This window comes from Oncorhynchus clarkii, chromosome 3, assembly GCF_045791955.1.
Source record: "Oncorhynchus clarkii lewisi isolate Uvic-CL-2024 chromosome 3, UVic_Ocla_1.0, whole genome shotgun sequence".
Taxonomy (NCBI): domain Eukaryota; kingdom Metazoa; phylum Chordata; class Actinopteri; order Salmoniformes; family Salmonidae; genus Oncorhynchus; species Oncorhynchus clarkii.
Genome location: NC_092149.1, coordinates 89,461,017 through 89,480,537, shown reverse-complemented (window position 1 = coordinate 89,480,537; position 19,521 = coordinate 89,461,017). Strand labels below are relative to the sequence as shown.

The following is a 19,521-nucleotide window of genomic DNA, read 5'->3' as shown; positions in this document are numbered from 1 at the left end:
ACAGTCCTGTGGTCTATATATGGACTGCTCTCTACCAGACAGTCCTGTAGAGAATATACAGACTGCCCTCTACCAGACAGTCTTGTGGTCTATATATAGACTACTCTCTACCAGACAGTCCTGTGGTCTATATACAGACTGCTCTCTACCAGACAGTCCTATAGAGAATATACAGACTGCTCTCTATCAGACAGTCCTGTGGTCTATATACAGACTGCTCTCAACCAGACAGTCCTGTGGTCTATATACAGACTGCTCTCTACCTGTATCTCTCTGTATCTCTCTCTGTATCTCTCTCCCTAGCCCGCCTCTGAGCTGGTAGCCCGCCTCTGAGCTGGTAGCCCGCCTCTGAGCTGGTAGCCTGCCTCTGAGCTGATAGCCTGTCTCTGAGCTGGTAGCCTGCCTCTGAGCTGGTAGCCTGCCTCTGAGCTGATAGCCTGCCTCTGAGCTGGTAGCCCACCTCTGAGCTGGTAGCCCGCCAGACTGACTCCACCAGCTGGTAGCCTGCTGGTGGAGGGCTCAGCCTCCCGATGGAGGAGTCAGTCTGCCATAATTAGCAAATAAATTCATAAAAAATCCTACAATGTGATTTTCTGGATTTCTTTTTCTCATTTTGTCTGTCATAGTTGGTGTACCTATGATGAAAATTACAGGCCTCTCTCATCTTTTTAAGTGGGAGAACTTGCACAATTGGTGGCTGACTAAATACTTTTTTGCCCCACTGTACATATTACCTCAATTACCTCGACTAACTGGTGCCTCCGCACATTGACCGGTATCACCTGTATATAGCCTCCACATTGACTCTGTACCGGTACCACCTGTATATAGCCTCCACATTGACTCTGTACCGGTACCCCCTGTATATAGCCTCCACATTGACTCTGTACCGGTACCCCCTGTATATAGCCTCCACATTGACTCTGTACCGTAACACCCTGTATATAGCCTCCACATTGACTCTGTACCGTAACACCCTGTATATAGCCTCCACATTGACTCAGTACCGGTACCACCTGTATATAGCCTCCACATTGACTCTGTACCGGTACCCCCTGTATATAGCCTCCACATTGACTCTGTACCGGTACCCCCTGTATATAGCCTTCACATTGACTCTGTACCGTAACACCCTGTATATAGCCTCCACATTGACTCAGTACCGGTACCACCTGTATATAGCCTCCACATTGACTCTGTACCGGTACCCCCTGTATATAGCCTCCACATTGACTCTGTACCGGTACCCCCTGTATATAGCCTTCACATTGACTCTGTGCCGTAACACCCTGTATATAGCCTCCACATTGACTCTGTACCGTAACACCCTGTATATAGCCTCCACATTGACTCAGTACCGGTACCACCTGTATATAGCCTCCACATTGACTCTGTACTGTAATACCCTGTATATAGCCTCCACATTGACTCTGTACCGGTACCCCCTGTATATAGCCTCCACATTGACTCTGTACTGTAACACCCTGTATATAGCCTCCACATTGACTCTGTACCGGTACCCCCTGTATATAGTCTCCACATTGACTCTGTACCGGTACCCCCTGTATATAGCCTCCACATTGACTCTGTACTGTAATACCCTGTATATAGCCTCCACATTGACTCTGTACCGTAACACCCTGTATATAGCCTCAATACTGTTATTTTATCGTTGCTTTTAAATTTTCTTAATTTACTTCATTTTATTTTTTTATTAAGGTATCTGTGACCAACAGATGTATTTCCAGTCATGTGAAATCCATAGATTAGGTCCTAATGAATGTATTTAAATTGACTGATTTCCTTAAGTGAACTGTGACTCAGTAAAATCTGAAAATGTGTTGCGTTTATCTTTTTGTTCAGTATATTTAAAACCCAAGAAGATCTGCACACCTTTACCATGTTTATTAGTTATCCCCGATCACATTCATGATAAGACATTGTTTTTGCTAACGTATGATTGGGCAAGAAAAGGTTGAAGACCCCTGATGCTGTGACCTGTATCATAATAATATAATAATCACTGAGATGCTGAGATAACAGAGAGATGTTCCTGCTCCATCCGTTAGCTTTTCTGTCTCAGATGATTTTCACTAACTTTTCTATATCTCTCCCTTCCCCTCTATCCCGCTATTTCCTGTCCCTCCCTCCCTCCCTCCCTCCCTCCCTCCCTCCCTCCCTCCCTCCCTCCCTCCCTCCCTCCCTCCCTCCCTCCCTCCCTCCCTCCCTCCCTCCCTCCCTCCCTCCCTCCCTCCCTCCCTCTTCTCCCTGTCCCCCTCCCCCACTTGCTCCCTCCCCCCTCTCTCATCCTCCCTTTCCCCCTCTCTCCCTCTCTCTCTCTGTCCCTAGGTGCACAGAGTGAGGAGCGTGAGTGTGCGTTCAACGACCAGCAGCAGCAGTATGAGGAGCAGCGTGTGGGAGCCGGGGTAGCAGCAGGAGGAGGAGGAAGAGACTGGCCTATGACCAGAGAGAATACTACTATACGCTGCAGTAAGGGCTCTCAATGTTATGGACTGTGGGAGAAGACAAGAGACGGAGAGATACACCTGGTCAAACAGGGTACGTCTACACACATAGACGGACCTGGTGTTCATGTAAAACTGTTTCTCCCTCTGTCCTGATCTCGCTCGCTCGCTCTCTCTCTTTCTCTCTCTGTTTTTCTGTTTTTCTCTCTCTCTGTTTCTCTCTCTGTCTCTCTCTCTCTCTCTCTCTGTTTCTCTCTCTCCCTCTCTGTTTTTCTCTTTCTCCTTTTGTTTCTCTCATTCTCTCACACACACATAATATTTTGGTGTATTTTACCCCCTTTTTCTCCCCAATTTTGATCTTGTCTCATCGCTGCAACTCCCCAACGGGCTTGGGAGAGGCGAAGGTTGAGTCATGCGTCCTCCAAACCGCTCTTCTTAACACCCGCCAGCTTAACCCGGAAGCCAGCTGCACCAATGTGTCAAAGGAAACACTGTTCAACTGACGACCGAGGTCAGCCTGCAGGCACCCGGCCCGCCACAAGGAGTCGCTAGAGCACGATGAGCCAACTAAAGCCCCCCCGGCCAAACCATGCCCGAACCCAGATGACACTTGGCCAATTGTGCCCCACCCTATGTGACTCCTGATCACGGCCGGTTGTGACACAGCCTGGGATCAAACCTGGGTCTGTAGTGACGCCTCTAGCTCTGCGATGCAGTGCCTTAGACCACTGCACCACTCGGCAGGCCCACTCACAAAACTTAAAATAATATAGAGATTTTACATTTTAGATTATTGGCTATGTACAGTGTTGTAACAATGTTCAAATAGTTGAAGTATGAAATAAATAAACATAAATATGGGTTGTATTTACAATAGTGATACACCGATATGACATTTTTGGCCGATACCGATATCCAATATTTTCCTTGCCAAAAAACCCGATACCGATAACCAATATTTAAAAAAAATTCTAGTACAGTTAAATAGTTAAACACACACTGACCAAAAAGTTATTTTGTTGGCATTTACGTTTATCCCCATTACCTGTAAAACATCATCAAAACCTATTTATTTCACTTACTGTGCTGTTTCGTTGTTCATTTCTCGTTTCATTCTCAACCAGGATTTCATCATACATGCCAAGCTGTGAAATCTGTCCGTGTCCTCTCTTCCTCGGTGCTCACTGTCACTGTGTCCGTTTCCATCTTGTCCAGCTCTGTCTGTCCGTGTCCTCTCTTCCTCTGCACTGTCACTGTGTCCGTTTCCATCTTGTCCAGCTCTGTCTGTCCGTGTCCTCTCTTCCACTGTCACTGTGTCTGTTTCCATCTTGTCCAGCTCTGTCTGTCCGTGTCCTCTCTTCCACTGTCACTGTGTCCGTTTCCATCTTGTCCAGTCATGTCTGTCCGTGTCCTCTCATCCTCGGTGCCCACTGTCACTGTGTTCATTTCCATCTTGTCCAGTCATGTCTGTCCGTGTCCTCTCTTCCTCTGTGCCCACTATCACTTTGTCCGTTTCCATCTTGTCCAGTCATGTCTGTCCGTGGCCTCTCTTCCTCGGTGCCCACTGTCACTGTGTCCGTTTCCATCTTGTCCAGCCATATCTGTCCGTGTCCTCTCTTCCTCGGTGCCCACTGTCACTGTGTCCGTTTCCATCTTGTCCAGTCATGTCTGTCCGTGGCCTCTCTTCCTCGGTGCCCACTGTCACTGTGTCCGTTTCCATCTTGTCCAGCTGTGTGTAACATTTAATGTAAACCCTGTTTCTAGTCTGCATCGAGGTACCGGTGCTTGTACCTAGCATCCAGCATGGTGGAGACACAGTAAAGAGGCTCAGAGAGAATGCCTGTTAAAGAAGTAGCGGTCCTTGTACCTAACATCGAGCATGGTGGAGACACAGCAAAGAGGCTCAGAGAGAATGCCTGTTAAAGAAGTAGCGGTCCTTGTACCTAGCATCTAGCAAGGTGGAGACACAGTAAAGAGAGAATGCCTGTTAAAGAAGTAGTGGTCCTTGTACCTAGCATCTAGCGTGGTGGTGACACAGTAAAGAGAGAATGCCTGTTAAAGAAGTAGCGGTCCTTGTACCTAACATCGAGCATGGTGGAGACACAGTAAAGAGAGAATGCCTGTTAAAGAAGTAGCGGTCCTTGTACCTAACATCTAGCGTGGTGGTGACACAGTAAAGAGAGAATGTCTGTTAAAGAAGTAGCGGTCCTTGTACCTAACATCGAGCATGGTGGAGACACAGTAAAGAGAGAATGCCTGTTAAAGAAGTAGCGGTCCTTGTACCTAACATCCAGCATGGTGGAGACACAGTAAAGAGGCTCAGAGAGAATGCCTGTTAAAGAAGTAGCAGTCCTTGTACCTAGCATCCAGCATGGTGGAGACACAGTAAAGAGAGAATGCCTGTTAAAGAAGTAGCGGTCCTTGTACCTAACATCGAGCATGGTGGAGACACAGTAAAGAGGCTCAGAGAGAATGCCTGTTAAAGAAGTAGCTGTCCTTGTACCTAGCATCGAGCATGGTGGAGACACAGTAAAGAGGCTCAGAGAGAATGCCTGTTAAAGAAGTAGCGGTCCTTGTACCTAGCATCGAGCATGGTGGTGACACAGTAAAGAGGCTCAGAGAGAATGCCTGTTAAAGAAGTAGCGGTCCTTGTACCTAGCATCGAACATGGTGGCAACACAGTAAAGGGGCTCAGAGAGAATGCCTGTTAAAGAAGTAGCGGTCCTTGTACCTAGCATTGAGCATGGTGGAGACACAGTAAAGAGGCTCAGAGAGAATGCCTGTTAAAGAAGTAGCGGTCCTTGTACCTAACATCTAGCGTGGTGGTGACACAGTAAAGAGAGAATGCCTGTTTAAGAAGTAGCGGTCCTTGTACCTAACATCGAGCATGGTGGAGACACAGTAAAGAGGCTCAGAGAGAATGCCTGTTAAAGAAGTAGCTGTCCTTGTACCTAGCATCGAGCATGGTGGATACACAGTAAAGAGGCTCAGAGAGAATGCCTGTTAAAGAAGTAGTGGTCCTTGTACCTAACATCCAGCATGGTGGAGACACAGTAAAGAGGCTCAGAGAGAATGCCTGTTAAAGAAGTAGTTTTCCTTGTACCTAACATCGAGCATGGTGGAGACACAGTCAAGAGGCTCAGAGAGAATGCCACCGAATTGCTTTTTCACAGCCTCTTGTAGAATTTTTTCCCACGTTAACCCCACGGTCTGTGTGGGCAGTTTTGTTGAGCAGGCATTTCAATGCCATGACAGAGGGTATCACATCTGCTGCAGACACAGTTGATGAGCTTATTTCTCAAGTCAGTTGTTCGAATGGCACTAGGAGTGTGTTCAAGTTAAGTTTCAAACATGTTCTCAAATGCCATTGAAATGCATGCAATACGGCTTTCCTCAGTACGAAATCCTCGTCGACCCACTGAGCTGCCAGACTCAGCATGCTCATGGGGCTGACATCGCTGGTCCAAATGTCAGTCGTGAAGCTAATAGCAAGTAGCTCATGGATGTGCGTCTCAACAATACTGTGTAACTCCGGTAGGGCAACATCTGAAAAATAGCGCCTACTTGGTAGTGTGTACCGGGGCTCGAGGTGCTCGACCAGTCGGTGAAAGCCAACATCACCCACGACAGAGAACGGATGATTGTCAAGGGCAATGAATCCCATTATCTTGGCTTTAATGGATTTCACCTTTGAGTTGTCTCGCTGAAATGTTCTTACGCAAATGACTGCTCGACTTTGACTTGTTTAGTTGTTGGAAGTGCTTAGTATCTTTCTGCTTTTGTTCTGTGTAGTGTCTGAACGTCTGGGGGTGATGCACTTTCTAATGAGTTATTAGGCTTTGAAAGATTTCACTTTCTCCCCTCATTGGGAAATAGCAGCACAAACGTTGCATATGGCCTTCATGTTGTCTTCCTGTGAAACGTTCATTTAGATCCACACAGCAGACAATGTGGGCCGGGTTAGGCAGTGTTGCACGTGTAGAGCAGTATTATTATGGCGTCATTATGTCATCTACCTACGTTACATAGGTATGTACCTCATCTACCTACGTTATATAGATATGTACCTCATCTACCTACGTTATACAGGTATGTACCTCATCTACCTACGTTACATAGGTATGTACCTCATCTACCTACGTTATATAGATATGTACCTCATCTACCTACGTTATATAGATATGTACCTCATCTACCTGCCGTATACAGGTATGTACCTCATCTACCTACGTTATATAGATATGTACCTCATCTACCTACGTTATATAGATATGTACCTCATCTACCTACGTTATACAGGTAGGTGTGCATGTCAGCTTTGACATTACCTCATCTACCTACGTTATACAGGTATGTACCTCATCTACCTACGTTATACAGGTAGGTATGCATGTCAGCTTTGACATTGCCTCATCTACCTACGTTATACAGGTATGTACCTCATCTACCTACGTTATACAGGTAGGTATGCATGTCAGCTTTGACATTGCCTCATCTACCTACGTTATACAAGTATGTACCTCATCTACCTACGTTATACTGTTAGGTATGCATGTCAGCTTTGACATTACCTCATCTACCTACGTTATACAGGTAGGTATGCACGTCAGCTTTGACATTACCTCATCTACCTACGTTATATAGGTATGTACCTCATCTACCTACGTTATACAGGTAGGTATGCACGTCAGCTTTGACATTACCTCATCTACCTACGTTATACAGGTAGGTATGCACGTCAGCTTTGACATTACCTCATCTACCTACGTTATACAGGTAGGTATGTATCTCATCTACCTACGTTATACAGGTAGGTATGCACGTCAGCTTTGACATTACCTCATCTACCTACGTTATACAGGTAGGTATGCACGTCAGCTTTGACATTACCTCATCTACCTACGTTATATAGGTATGTACCTCATCTACCTACGTTATACAGGTATGTACCTCATCTACCTACGTTATACAGGTAGGTATGCATGTCAGCTTTGACATTGCCTCATCTACCTACGTTATATAGGTATGTACCTCATCTACCTACGTTATACAGGTATGTACCTCATCTACCTACGTTATACAGGTAGGTATGCACGTCAGCTTTGACATCGGTTAAGCACATCTGTGTTAAACTACACATCGGGCCGATGCCTTTGTTGGCATTTTTAGCTAATATCATCCTATTCAGATATGCTTATTGCTATATCGTGCATCCCTAATTTACGATGTTGTTTGTTCTTCACTGGTTGCCTTTTCTCACGGCAACGGGTCACAACTCTTGCTGCTGTGATGGCACACTGTGGTAATTCACCTAATACATATGGGAGTTTATCAATGTTTGATTTGTTTTCAAATTCTTTGTGTATCTGTGTAATCTGAGGGAAATATGTGTCTCCAATATGGTCATACATTGGGCAGGAGGTTAGGAAGTGCAGCTCAGTTTCCACCTCATTTTGTGGGCAGTGTGCACATAGCCTGTCTTCTCTTGAGAGCCAGGTCTGCCTACGGCAGCCTTTCTCAATAGCAAGGCTATGCTCACTGAGTCTGTACATAGTCAAAGCTTTCCTTAAGTTTGGGTCAGTCACAGTGGACAGGTATTCTGCCGCTGTGTACTCTCTGTTTAAGGCCAAATAGCATTCTAGTTTGATCTGTTTTTTGGGTTAATTCTTTTCAATGTGTCAAGTAATTATCTTTTTGTTTTCTCATGATTTGGTTGGGTCTAATTGTGCTGCTGTCCTGGGGCTCTGTGGGGTGTGTTTGTGTTTGTGAACAGAGCCCCAGGACCAGCTTGCTTAGGGGACTCTTCTCCAGGTTCATCTTTCTTTAGGTGATGGATTTGTGGTGGGGCTCGGCAGTGGGTTAGGTTTCAGATTCTCTCTCTCATCCTGTCCACACCAGTCTCCTCATCCTCTCTCTCTCTCCTCTCCCAGGATGCTGGACTCACATCGGTGACCAGCAGGAGTGCCATGACGACCGTTGCGTGGTTACCACCACTCCGTCTCAGATCCAGAACGGAACGTATAGGTTCTGCTGCTGTAGCACCAACATTTGTAACGTCAACTTCACCGAGGACTTCCCCCCGCCCAGCCCCACCTCTGCACAGCTATGTAAGTACGATGACCCCTGACCCCACACACAACACAGCGACACAACAGTGGGAGTGTCGTTAGTAGTATAACGTCAGAGAGAAGTGGTCGTCAGTACGTTTCTAGCTGCAGGTCACGCAGAGGATCTTCTAAACTAGTCCATAGTCTCTGAGGTTTTAGTCTGCTTTTAGTCTGGTTTTAGTCTGGTTTTAGTCTGCTTTTAGTCTGCTTTTAGTCTGGTTTTAGTCTGCTTTTAGTCTGCTTTTAGTCTGCTTTTAGTCTGGTTTTAGTCTGGTATTAGTCTGGTATTAGTCTGGTTTTAGTCTGGTATTAGTCTGGTATTAGTCTGGTTTTATTCTGGTTTTAGTCTGGTTTTAGTCTGGTTTTTGGCTTGGCCCAGTCACAAGAGATTAGCATGGTCAGGAGGTTACCAGGGTTACCGTTAGGGCTGCACCAAATCAAATGTTATTGGTCACATACACATGTTTAGCAGATATTATTATTGTTATTAAGAGTGTAGCGAAATGCTTGTGCTTCTAGTTCCAACAGTGCAGTAATATCTAACAAATAATCTAACAATTCCACAACTACCTAATACACACACATCTAAAGGGGTGAATGAGAATATATAAATATATGGATGAGCAATGTCTGAGCACCAGAGACTAAGATACAGTAGGATAGTATAGAATACAGTATATACATATGAAATGCATAGTCTAAGATACAGTAGAATAGTATAGAATACAGTATATACATATGAGATGAGTAATGCATAGACTAAGATACAGTAGAATAGTATAGAATACAGTATATACATATGAGATGAGTAATGCATAGACTAAGATACAGTAGAATAGTATAGAATACAGTATATACATATGAGATGAGTAATGCATAGACTAAGATACAGTAGAATAGTATAGTATAGAATACAGTATATACATATGAGATGAGTAATGCATAGACTAAGATACAGTAGAATAGGATAGAATACAGTATATACATATGAGATGAGTAAGATACAGTAGAATAGGATAGAATACAGTATATACATATGAGATGAGTAATGCATAGACTAAGATACAGTAGAATAGTATAGAATACAGTATATACATATGAGATGAGTAATGCATAGACTAAGATGTAAACATTATTAAAGCTGGACAAATAATGGAATTGCCTTTTTTGTTTTTTATCAAATATTGCGATTTTACTTGCGATTTAGATCAAAACACTTGGAAACTGTTAGAATCAGAATACTAATTTTGTTTCCATGGTTGGTGTTTGGTATGACAACTAATGACAAGGACTGGTACACCTAGAAGTTGTTGTGACAGGGTAGGAACCATAGTGTTGATCAGAGTTTCCCAGGGGACCCTTATTACATTTGAATGTTACATTCATGGCGTTTAAAAAAACATTGGTAGGCCACACAAGCGCACAGAAAGCGACAGGCAAGTGCTGAAGCGCGTAAAAAAAACATCTGTCCTCCTCGGTTGTCAAACTTCAGAGGAAAGCCCATAAAATTAGTCAGACTTCAGTCACCCAAGTCATAGACTGTTTTCTCTGCTAATGCACGGCAAGCGGTACCGGAGGACCAAGTCTAGGACCAAAAGGCTCCTTAACAGCTTCTACCCCCAAGCCATATGACTTCTGAACAGCTTCTACCCCCAAGCCATCAGACTGCTGAACAGCTTCTACCCCCAAGCCATCAGACTGCTGAACAGCTTCTACCCCCAAACCATCAGACTGCTGAACAGCTTCTACCCCCAAGCCATCAGACTGATGAAAAGCTTCTACCCCCAAACCATAAGACTGCTGAACAGCTTCTACCCCCAAGCCATCGGACTGATGAACAGCTTCTACCCCCAAGCCATCAGACTGCTGAACAGCTTCTACCCTGAAGCCATCAGACTGATGAACAGCTTCTACTCCCAAGCCATCAGACTGATGAACAGCTTCTACCCCCAAGCCATCGGACTGATGAACAGCTTCTACCCCCAAGCCATCAGACTGCTGAACAGCTTCTACCCCCAAGGCATCAGACTGATGAACAGCTTCTACCCCCAAGCCATCAGACTGATGAACAGCTTCTATCCCCAAGCCATCAGACTGCTGAACAGGTTCTACCCCCAAGCCATCAGACTGCTGAACAGCTTCTACCCCCAAACCATCAGACTGCTGAACAGCTTCTACCCCCAAGCCATCAGACTGATGAAAAGCTTCTACCCCCAAACCATAAGACTGCTGAACAGCTTCTACCCCCAAGCCATCGGACTGATGAACAGCTTCTACCCCCAAGCCATCAGACTGCTGAACAGCTTCTACCCTGAAGCCATCAGACTGATGAACAGCTTCTACCCCCAAGCCATCAGACTGCTGAACAGCTTCTACCCCCAAACCATCAGACTGCTGAACAGCTTCTACCCCCAAGCCATCAGACTGCTGAACAGCTTCTACCCCCAAGCCATCAGACTGCTGAACAGCTTCTACCCCCAAGCCATCAGACTGCTGAACAGCTTCTACCCCCAAGCCATCAGACTGCTGAACTATTCATCAAATGGCCACCAGACTTTTTACATTGACCCCCCCCCTTCCATTTGTTTTGTACACTGCTGCTACTCGTTGTTTATTATCTATGCATTTTTACCAATACCTACATGTACAAATTACATCAACTAATTGTTATGTTATCGCGTTATTTAAATATTTTAACTTTTCTTGAACTGCATTGTTGGTTAAGGGTTTGTAATTAAGCATTTCACTAAGGTCTACACCCCTCCCCTAATTGGAGTAAACTAGTGAACATTCACTTGTTTTCCCAACATGCTTTTCTAATAGGTCCTTCTTCATGCCAGTAGAGTCCCCGTCACCCTTTACGCTGCCAGCAGCAGAGTCCCCGTCACCCTTTACGCTGCCAGCAGTAGAGTCCCCGTCACCCTTTACGCTGCCAGCACTAGAGTCCCCGTCACCCTTTACGCTGCCAGCAGTAGAGTCCCCGTCACCCTTTACGCTGCCAGCAGTAGAGTCCCCGTCACCCTTTACGCTGCCAGTAGAGTCCCCGTCACCCTTTACGCTGCCAGTAGAGTCCCCGTCACCCTTTACGCTGCCAGTAGAGTTCACGTCACCCTTTACGCTGCCAGTAGAGTCCCGTTCCCCCTTTACGCTGCCAGTAGAGTCCCGTCACCCTTTACGCTGCCAGTAGAGTCCCCGTCACCCTTTACGCTGCCAGTAGAGTTCCCGTCACCCTTTACGCTGCCAGTAGAGTTCCCGTCACCCTTTACGCTGCCAGTAGAGTCCCCGTCACCCTTTACGCTGCCAGCAGTAGAGTCCCCCTCACCTTTAACGCTGCCAGCAGTAGAGTCCCTGTCACCCTTTACGCTGCCAGTAGAGTCCCCGTCACCCTTTACGCTGCCAGTAGAGTCCCCGTCACCCTTTACGCTGCCAGTAGAGTCCCCGTCACCCTTTACGCTGCCAGTAGAGTCCCCGTCACCCTTTACGCTGCCAGCAGTAGAGTCCCCGTCACCCTTTACGCTGCCAGTAGAGACCCCGTCACCCTTTACGCTGCCAGCAGGAGAGTCCCCGTCACCCTTTACGCTGCCAGCAGTAGAGTTCCTGTCACCCTTTACACTGCCAGTATAGTCCCCGCCACCCTTTACGCTGCCAGCAGTAGAGTCCCCGTCACCCTTTACGTTGCCAGTAGAGTCCCCGTCACCCTTTACGCTGCCAGCAGTAGAGTCCCCGTCACCCTTTACGCTGCCAGTAGAGTTCCCGTCACCCTTTACGCTGCCAGTATAGTCCCCGTCACCCTTTACGCTGCCAGCAGTAGAGTCCCCGTCACCCTTTACGCTGCCAGTAGAGTCCCCGTCACCCTTTACGCTGCCAGTAGAGTCCCCGTCACCCTTTACGCTGCCAGTAGAGTCCCCGTCACCCTTTACGCTGCCAATAGATTCCCCGTCACCCTTTACGCTGCCAGTAGAGTCCCCGTCACCCTTTACGCTGCCAGTAGAGTCCCCGTCACCCTTTACGCTGCAAGTAGAGTCCCCGTCACCCTTTACGCTGCCAGTAGAGTCCCCGTCACCCTTTACGCTGCCAGTAGAGTCCCCGTCACCCTTTACGCTGCCAGAAGAGTCCCCGTCACCCTTTACGCTGCCAGTAGAGTCCCCGTCACCCTTTACGCTGCCAGTAGAGTCCCGTTCCCCCTTTACGCTGCCAGTAGAGTCCCCGTCACCCTTTACGCTGCCAGTAGAGTCCCTGTCACCCTTTACGCTGCCAGTAGAGTCCCCGTCACCCTTTACGCTGCCAGTAGAGTTCCCGACACCCTTTACGCTGCCAGTAGAGTCCCCGTCACACTATACGCTGCCAGTAGAGTCCCTGTCACCCTTTACGCTGCCAGTAGAGTCCCCGTCACCCTTTACGCTGCAAGTAGAGTCCCCGTCACACTATACGCTGCCAGTAGAGTCACGTTCCCCCTTTACGCTGCCAGTAGAGTCCCCGTCACCCTTTACGCTGCCAGTAGAGTCCCCGTCACACTATACGCTGCCAGTAGTCCCTGTCACCCTTTACGCTGCCAGTAGAGTCCCCGTCACCCTTTACGCTGCCAGTAGAGTCCCGTTCCCCCTTTACGCTGCCAGTAGAGTCCCCGTCACCCTTTACGCTGCCAGTAGAGTTCACGTCACCCTTTACGCTGCCAGTAGAGTCCCGTTCCCCCTTTACGCTGCCAGTAGAGTCCCGTCACCCTTTACGCTGCCAGTAGAGTCCCCGTCACCCTTTACGCTGCCAGTAGAGTTCCCGTCACCCTTTACGCTGCCAGTAGAGTTCCCGTCACCCTTTACGCTGCCAGTAGAGTCCCCGTCACCCTTTACGCTGCCAGCAGTAGAGTCCCCCTCACCTTTTACGCTGCCAGCAGTAGAGTCCCTGTCACCCTTTACGCTGCCAGTAGAGTCCCCGTCACCCTTTACGCTGCCAGTAGAGTCCCCGTCACCCTTTACGCTGCCAGTAGAGTCCCCGTCACCCTTTACGCTGCCAGTAGAGTCCCCGTCACCCTTTACGCTGCCAGCAGTAGAGTCCCCGTCACCCTTTACGCTGCCAGTAGAGACCCCGTCACCCTTTACGCTGCCAGCAGTAGAGTCCCCGTCACCCTTTACGCTGCCAGCAGTAGAGTTCCTGTCACCCTTTACACTGCCAGTATAGTCCCCGCCACCCTTTACGCTGCCAGCAGTAGAGTCCCCGTCACCCTTTACGTTGCCAGTAGAGTCCCCGTCACCCTTTACGCTGCCAGCAGTAGAGTCCCCGTCACCCTTTACGCTGCCAGTAGAGTTCCCGTCACCCTTTACGCTGCCAGTATAGTCCCCGTCACCCTTTACGCTGCCAGCAGTAGAGTCCCCGTCACCCTTTACGCTGCCAGTAGAGTCCCCGTCACCCTTTACGCTGCCAGTAGAGTCCCCGTCACCCTTTACGCTGCCAGTAGAGTCCCCGTCACCCTTTACGCTGCCAATAGAGTCCCCGTCACCCTTTACGCTGCCAGTAGAGTCCCCGTCACCCTTTACGCTGCCAGTAGAGTCCCCGTCACCCTTTACGCTGCAAGTAGAGTCCCCGTCACCCTTTACGCTGCCAGTAGAGTCCCCGTCACCCTTTACGCTGCCAGTAGAGTCCCCGTCACCCTTTACGCTGCCAGAAGAGTCCCCGTCACCCTTTACGCTGCCAGTAGAGTCCCCGTCACCCTTTACGCTGCCAGTAGAGTCCCGTTCCCCCTTTACGCTGCCAGTAGAGTCCCCGTCACCCTTTACGCTGCCAGTAGAGTCCCCGTCACCCTTTACGCTGCCAGTAGAGTCCCCGTCACCCTTTATGCTGCCAGTAGAGTTCCCGACACCCTTTACGCTGCCAGTAGAGTCCCCGTCACACTATACGCTGCCAGTAGAGTCCCTGTCACCCTTTACGCTGCCAGTAGAGTCCCCGTCACCCTTTACGCTGCCAGTAGAGTCCCCGTCACACTATACGCTGCCAGTAGAGTCCCGTTCCCCCTTTACGCTGCCAGTAGAGTCCCCGTCACCCTTTACGCTGCCAGTAGAGTCCCCGTCACACTATACGCTGCCAGTAGTCCCTGTCACCCTTTACGCTGCCAGTAGAGTCCCCGTCACCCTTTACGCTGCCAGTAGAGTCCCGTTCCCCCTTTACGCTGCCAGTAGAGTCCCCGTCACCCTTTACGCTGCCAGTAGAGTCCCCGTCACCCTTTACGCTGCCAGTAGAGTCCCCGTCACCCTTTACGCTGCCAGTAGAGTTCCCGACACCCTTTACGCTGCCAGTAGAGTCCCCGTCACACTATACGCTGCCAGTAGAGTCCCTATCACCCTTTACGCTGCCAGTAGAGTCCCCGTCACCCTTTACGCTGCCAGTAGAGTCCCCGTCACACTATACGCTGCCAGTAGAGTCCCGTTCCCCCTTTACGCTGCCAGTAGAGTCCCCGTCACCCTTTACGCTGCCAGTAGAGTCCCCGTCACACTATACGCTGCCAGTAGTCCCCGTCACCCTTTACGCTGCCAGTAGAGTCCCCGTCACCCTTTACGCTGCCAGCAGTAGAGTCCCCGTCACCCTTTACGCTGCCAGTAGAGTCCCCGTCACCCTTTACGCTGCCAGTAGAGTCCCCGTCACCCTTTACGCTGCCAGTAGAGTCCCGTTCCCCCTTTACGCTGCCAGTAGAGTCCCCGTCACCCTTTACGCTGCCAGTAGAGTCCCCGTCACCCTTTACGCTGCCAGTAGAGTCCCCGTCACCCTTTACGCTGCCAGTAGAGTCCCCGTCACCCTTTACGCTGCCAGCAGTAGAGTCCCCGTCACCCTTTACGCTGCCAGTAGAGTCCCCGTCACCCTTTACGCTGCCAGCAGTAGAGTCCCGTTCCCCCTTTACGCTGCCAGTAGAGTCCCCGTCACCCTTTACGCTGCCAGTAGAGTCCCCGTCACCCTTTACGCTGCCAGTAGAGTCCCTCTTCCTGCCAGTAGAGTTCCCGTCACCCTTTACGCTGCCAGTAGAGTCCCCGTCACCCTTTACGCTGCCAGTAGAGTCCCCGTCACCCTTTACGCTGCCAGTAGAGTCCCCGTCACACTATACGCTGCCAGTAGAGTCCCCGTCACCCTTTACGCTGCCAGTAGAGTCCCCGTCACCCTTTACGCTGCCAGTAGAGTCCCCGTCACACTATACGCTGCCAGTAGAGTCCCGTTCCCCCTTTACGCTGCCAGTAGAGTCCCCGTCACCCTTTACGCTGCCAGTAGAGTTCCCGACACCCTTTACGCTGCCAGTAGAGTCCCCGTCACACTATACGCTGCCAGTAGAGTCCCTATCACCCTTTACGCTGCCAGTAGAGTCCCCGTCACCCTTTACGCTGCCAGCAGTAGAGTCCCCGTCACCCTTTACGCTGCCAGTAGAGTCCCCGTCACCCTTTACGCTGCCAGTAGAGTCCCCGTCACCCTTTACGCTGCCAGTAGAGTCCCGTTCCCCCTTTACGCTGCCAGTAGAGTCCCCGTCACCCTTTACGCTGCCAGTAGAGTCCCCGTCACCCTTTACGCTGCCAGTAGAGTCCCCGTCACCCTTTACGCTGCCAGTAGAGTCCCCGTCACCCTTTACGCTGCCAGCAGTAGAGTCCCCGTCACCCTTTACGCTGCCAGTAGAGTCCCCGTCACCCTTTACGCTGCCAGCAGTAGAGTCCCGTTCCCCCTTTACGCTGCCAGTAGAGTCCCCGTCACCCTTTACGCTGCCAGTAGAGTCCCCGTCACCCTTTACGCTGCCAGTAGAGTCCCTCTTCCTGCCAGTAGAGTTCCCGTCACCCTTTACGCTGCCAGTAGAGTCCCCGTCACCCTTTACGCTGCCAGTAGAGTCCCCGTCACCCTTTACGCTGCCAGTAGAGTCCCCGTCACACTATACGCTGCCAGTAGAGTCCCCGTCACCCTTTACGCTGCCAGTAGAGTCCCCGTCACCCTTTACGCTGCCAGTAGAGTCCCCGTCACACTATACGCTGCCAGTAGAGTCCCGTTCCCCCTTTACGCTGCCAGTAGAGTCCCCGTCACCCTTTACGCTGCCAGTAGAGTCCCCGTCACCCTTTACGCTGCCAGTAGAGTCCCCGTCACCCTTTACGCTGCCAGTAGAGTCCCCGTCACACTATACGCTGCCAGTTGAGTCCCGTTCCCCCTTTACGCTGCCAGTAGAGTCCCCGTCACACTTTACGCTGCCAGTAGGGTCCCTGTCACCCTTTACGCTGCCAGCAGTAGAGTCCCCGTCACCATTTACGCTGCCAGTAGAGTCCCCGTCACCCTTTACGCTGCCAGCAGTAGAGTCCCCGTCACCCTTTACGCTGCCAGTAGAGTCCCCGTCACCCTTTACGCTGCCAGTAGAGTCCCCGTCACCCTTTACGCTGCCAGTAGAGTTCCCGTCACCCTTTACGCTGCCAGTAGAGTCCCCGTCACCCTTTACGCTGCCAGTAGAGTCCCCGTCACCCTTTACGCTGCCAGTAGAGTCCCCGTCACACTATACGCTGCCAGTAGAGTCCCCGTCACCCTTTACGCTGCCAGTAGAGTTCCCGTCACCGTTTACGCTGCCAGTAGAGTCCCCGTCACGCTTTACGCTGCCAGTAGAGTCCCCGTCACACTATACGCTGCCAGTAGAGTCCCGGTCCCCCTTTACGCTGCCAGTAGAGTCCCCGTCACCCTTTACGCTGCCAGCAGTAGAGTCCCCGTAACCCTTTACGCTGCCAGTAGAGTCCCCGTCACCCTTTACGCTGCCAGCAGTAGAGTCACCGTCACCCTTTACGCTGCCAGTAGAGTCCCCGTCACCCTTTACGCTGCCAGTAGAGTCCCCGTCACCCTTTACGCTGCCAGTAGAGTCCCCATCACCCTTTACGCTGCCAGCAGTAGAGTCCCGTTCCCCCTTTACGCTGCCAGTAGAGTCCCCGTCACCCTTTACGCTGCCAGTAGAGTCCCCGTCACCCTTTACGCTGCCAGTAGAGTCCCCGTCACCCTTTACGCTGCCAGTAGAGTTCCCGTCACCCTTTACGCTGCCAGTAGAGTCCCCGTCACCCTTTACGCTGCCAGTAGAGTCCCCGTCACCCTTTACGCTGCCAGTAGAGTCCCCGTCACCCTTTACGCTGCCAGAAGAGTCCCCATCACCCTTTACGCTGCCAGTAGAGTCCCGTTCCCCCTTTACGCTGCCAGTAGAGTCCCCGTCACCCTATACGCTGCCAGTAGAGTACCCGACACCCGATACGCTGCCAGTAGAGTCCCCGTCACCCTTTACGCTGCCAGTAGAGTCCCCGTCACCCTTTACGCTGCCAGCAGTAGAGTCCCCGTCACCCTTTACGCTGCCAGTAGAGTTCCCGTCACCGTTTACGCTGCCAGTAGAGTCCCCGTCACCCTTTACGCTGCCAGTAGAGTCCCCGTCACACTATACGCTGCCAGTAGAGTCCCGTTCCCCCTTTACGCTGCCAGTAGAGTCCCCGTCACCCTTTACGCTGCCAGCAGTAGAGTCCCCGTCACCCTTTACGCTGCCAGTAGAGTTCCCGTCACCCTTTACGCTGCCAGTAGAGTCCCTGTCACCCTTTACGCTGCCAGTAGAGTCCCCGTCACCCTTTACGCTGCCAGTAGAGTCCCCGTAACACTATACGCTGCCAGTAGGGTCCCCGTCACCCTTTACGCTGCCAGTAGAGTCCCCGTCACCCTTTACGCTGCCAGTAGAGTCCCCGTCACACTATACGCTGCCAGTAGAGTCCCGTTCCCCCTTTACGCTGCCAGTAGAGTCCCTGTCACCCGTTACGCTGCCAGTAGAGTCCCCGTCACCCTTTACGCTGCCAGTAGAGTTCCCGTCACCCTTTACGCTGCCAGTAGAGTCCCCGTCACCCTTTACGCTGCCAGTAGAGTCCCCGTCACCCTTTACGCTGCCAGTAGAGTCCCCGTAACACTATACGCTGCCAGTAGAGTCCCCGTCACCCTTTACGCTGCCAGTAGAGTCCCCGTCACCCTTTACGCTGCCAGTAGAGTCCCCGTCACACTATACGCTGCCAGTAGAGTCCCGTTCCCCCTTTACGCTGCCAGTAGAGTCCCCGTCACCCTTTACGCTGCCAGTAGAGTCCCCGTCACCCTTTATGCTGCCAGTAGAGTTCCCGACACCCTTTACGCTGCCAGTAGAGTCCCCGTCACACTATACGCTGCCAGTAGAGTCCCGTTCCCCCTTTACGCTGCCAGTAGAGTCCCCGTCACCCTTTACGCTGCCAGTAGAGTCCCCGTCACACTATACGCTGCCAGTAGTCCCTGTCACCCTTTACGCTGCCAGTAGAGTCCCCGTCACCCTTTACGCTGCCAGTAGAGTCCCGTTCCCCCTTTACGCTGCCAGTAGAGTCCCCGTCACCCTTTACGCTGCCAGTAGAGTCCCCGTCACCCTTTACGCTGCCAGTAGAGTCCCCGTCACCCTTTACGCTGCCAGCAGTAGAGTCCCCGTCACCCTTTACGCTGCCAGTAGAGACCCCGTCACCCTTTACGCTGCCAGCAGTAGAGTCCCCGTCACCCTTTACGCTGCCAGCAGTAGAGTTCCTGTCACCCTTTACACTGCCAGTATAGTCCCCGCCACCCTTTACGCTGCCAGCAGTAGAGTCCCCGTCACCCTTTACGTTGCCAGTAGAGTCCCCGTCACCCTTTACGCTGCCAGCAGTAGAGTCCCCGTCACCCTTTACGCTGCCAGTATAGTCCCCGTCACCCTTTACGCTGCCAGCAGTAGAGTCCCCGTCACCCTTTACGCTGCCAGTAGAGTCCCCGTCACCCTTTACGCTGCCAGTAGAGTCCCCGTCACCCTTTACGCTGCCAGTAGAGTCCCCGTCACCCTTTACGCTGCCAATAGAGTCCCCGTCACCCTTTACGCTGCCAGTAGAGTCCCCGTCACCCTTTACGCTGCCAGTAGAGTCCCCGTCACCCTTTACGCTGCAAGTAGAGTC

At 50.8% G+C, this 19,521-nt stretch overlaps 1 protein-coding gene across 1 annotated transcript in view; it reads left to right on the top strand.

Annotated features, from left to right (window-relative positions):
* Positions 1 to 19,521, top strand: part of LOC139386378 (bone morphogenetic protein receptor type-2-like) — a 133,797-nt gene that overhangs the window by 56,440 nt on the left and 57,836 nt on the right. Inside the window, exons 2-3 of the mRNA XM_071131925.1 lie at positions 2,350 to 2,559; positions 8,396 to 8,576. Of these exons, the coding sequence (XP_070988026.1) occupies positions 2,350 to 2,559; positions 8,396 to 8,576 (391 nt within the window). The remainder of the gene's footprint in view (positions 1 to 2,349; positions 2,560 to 8,395; positions 8,577 to 19,521) is intronic.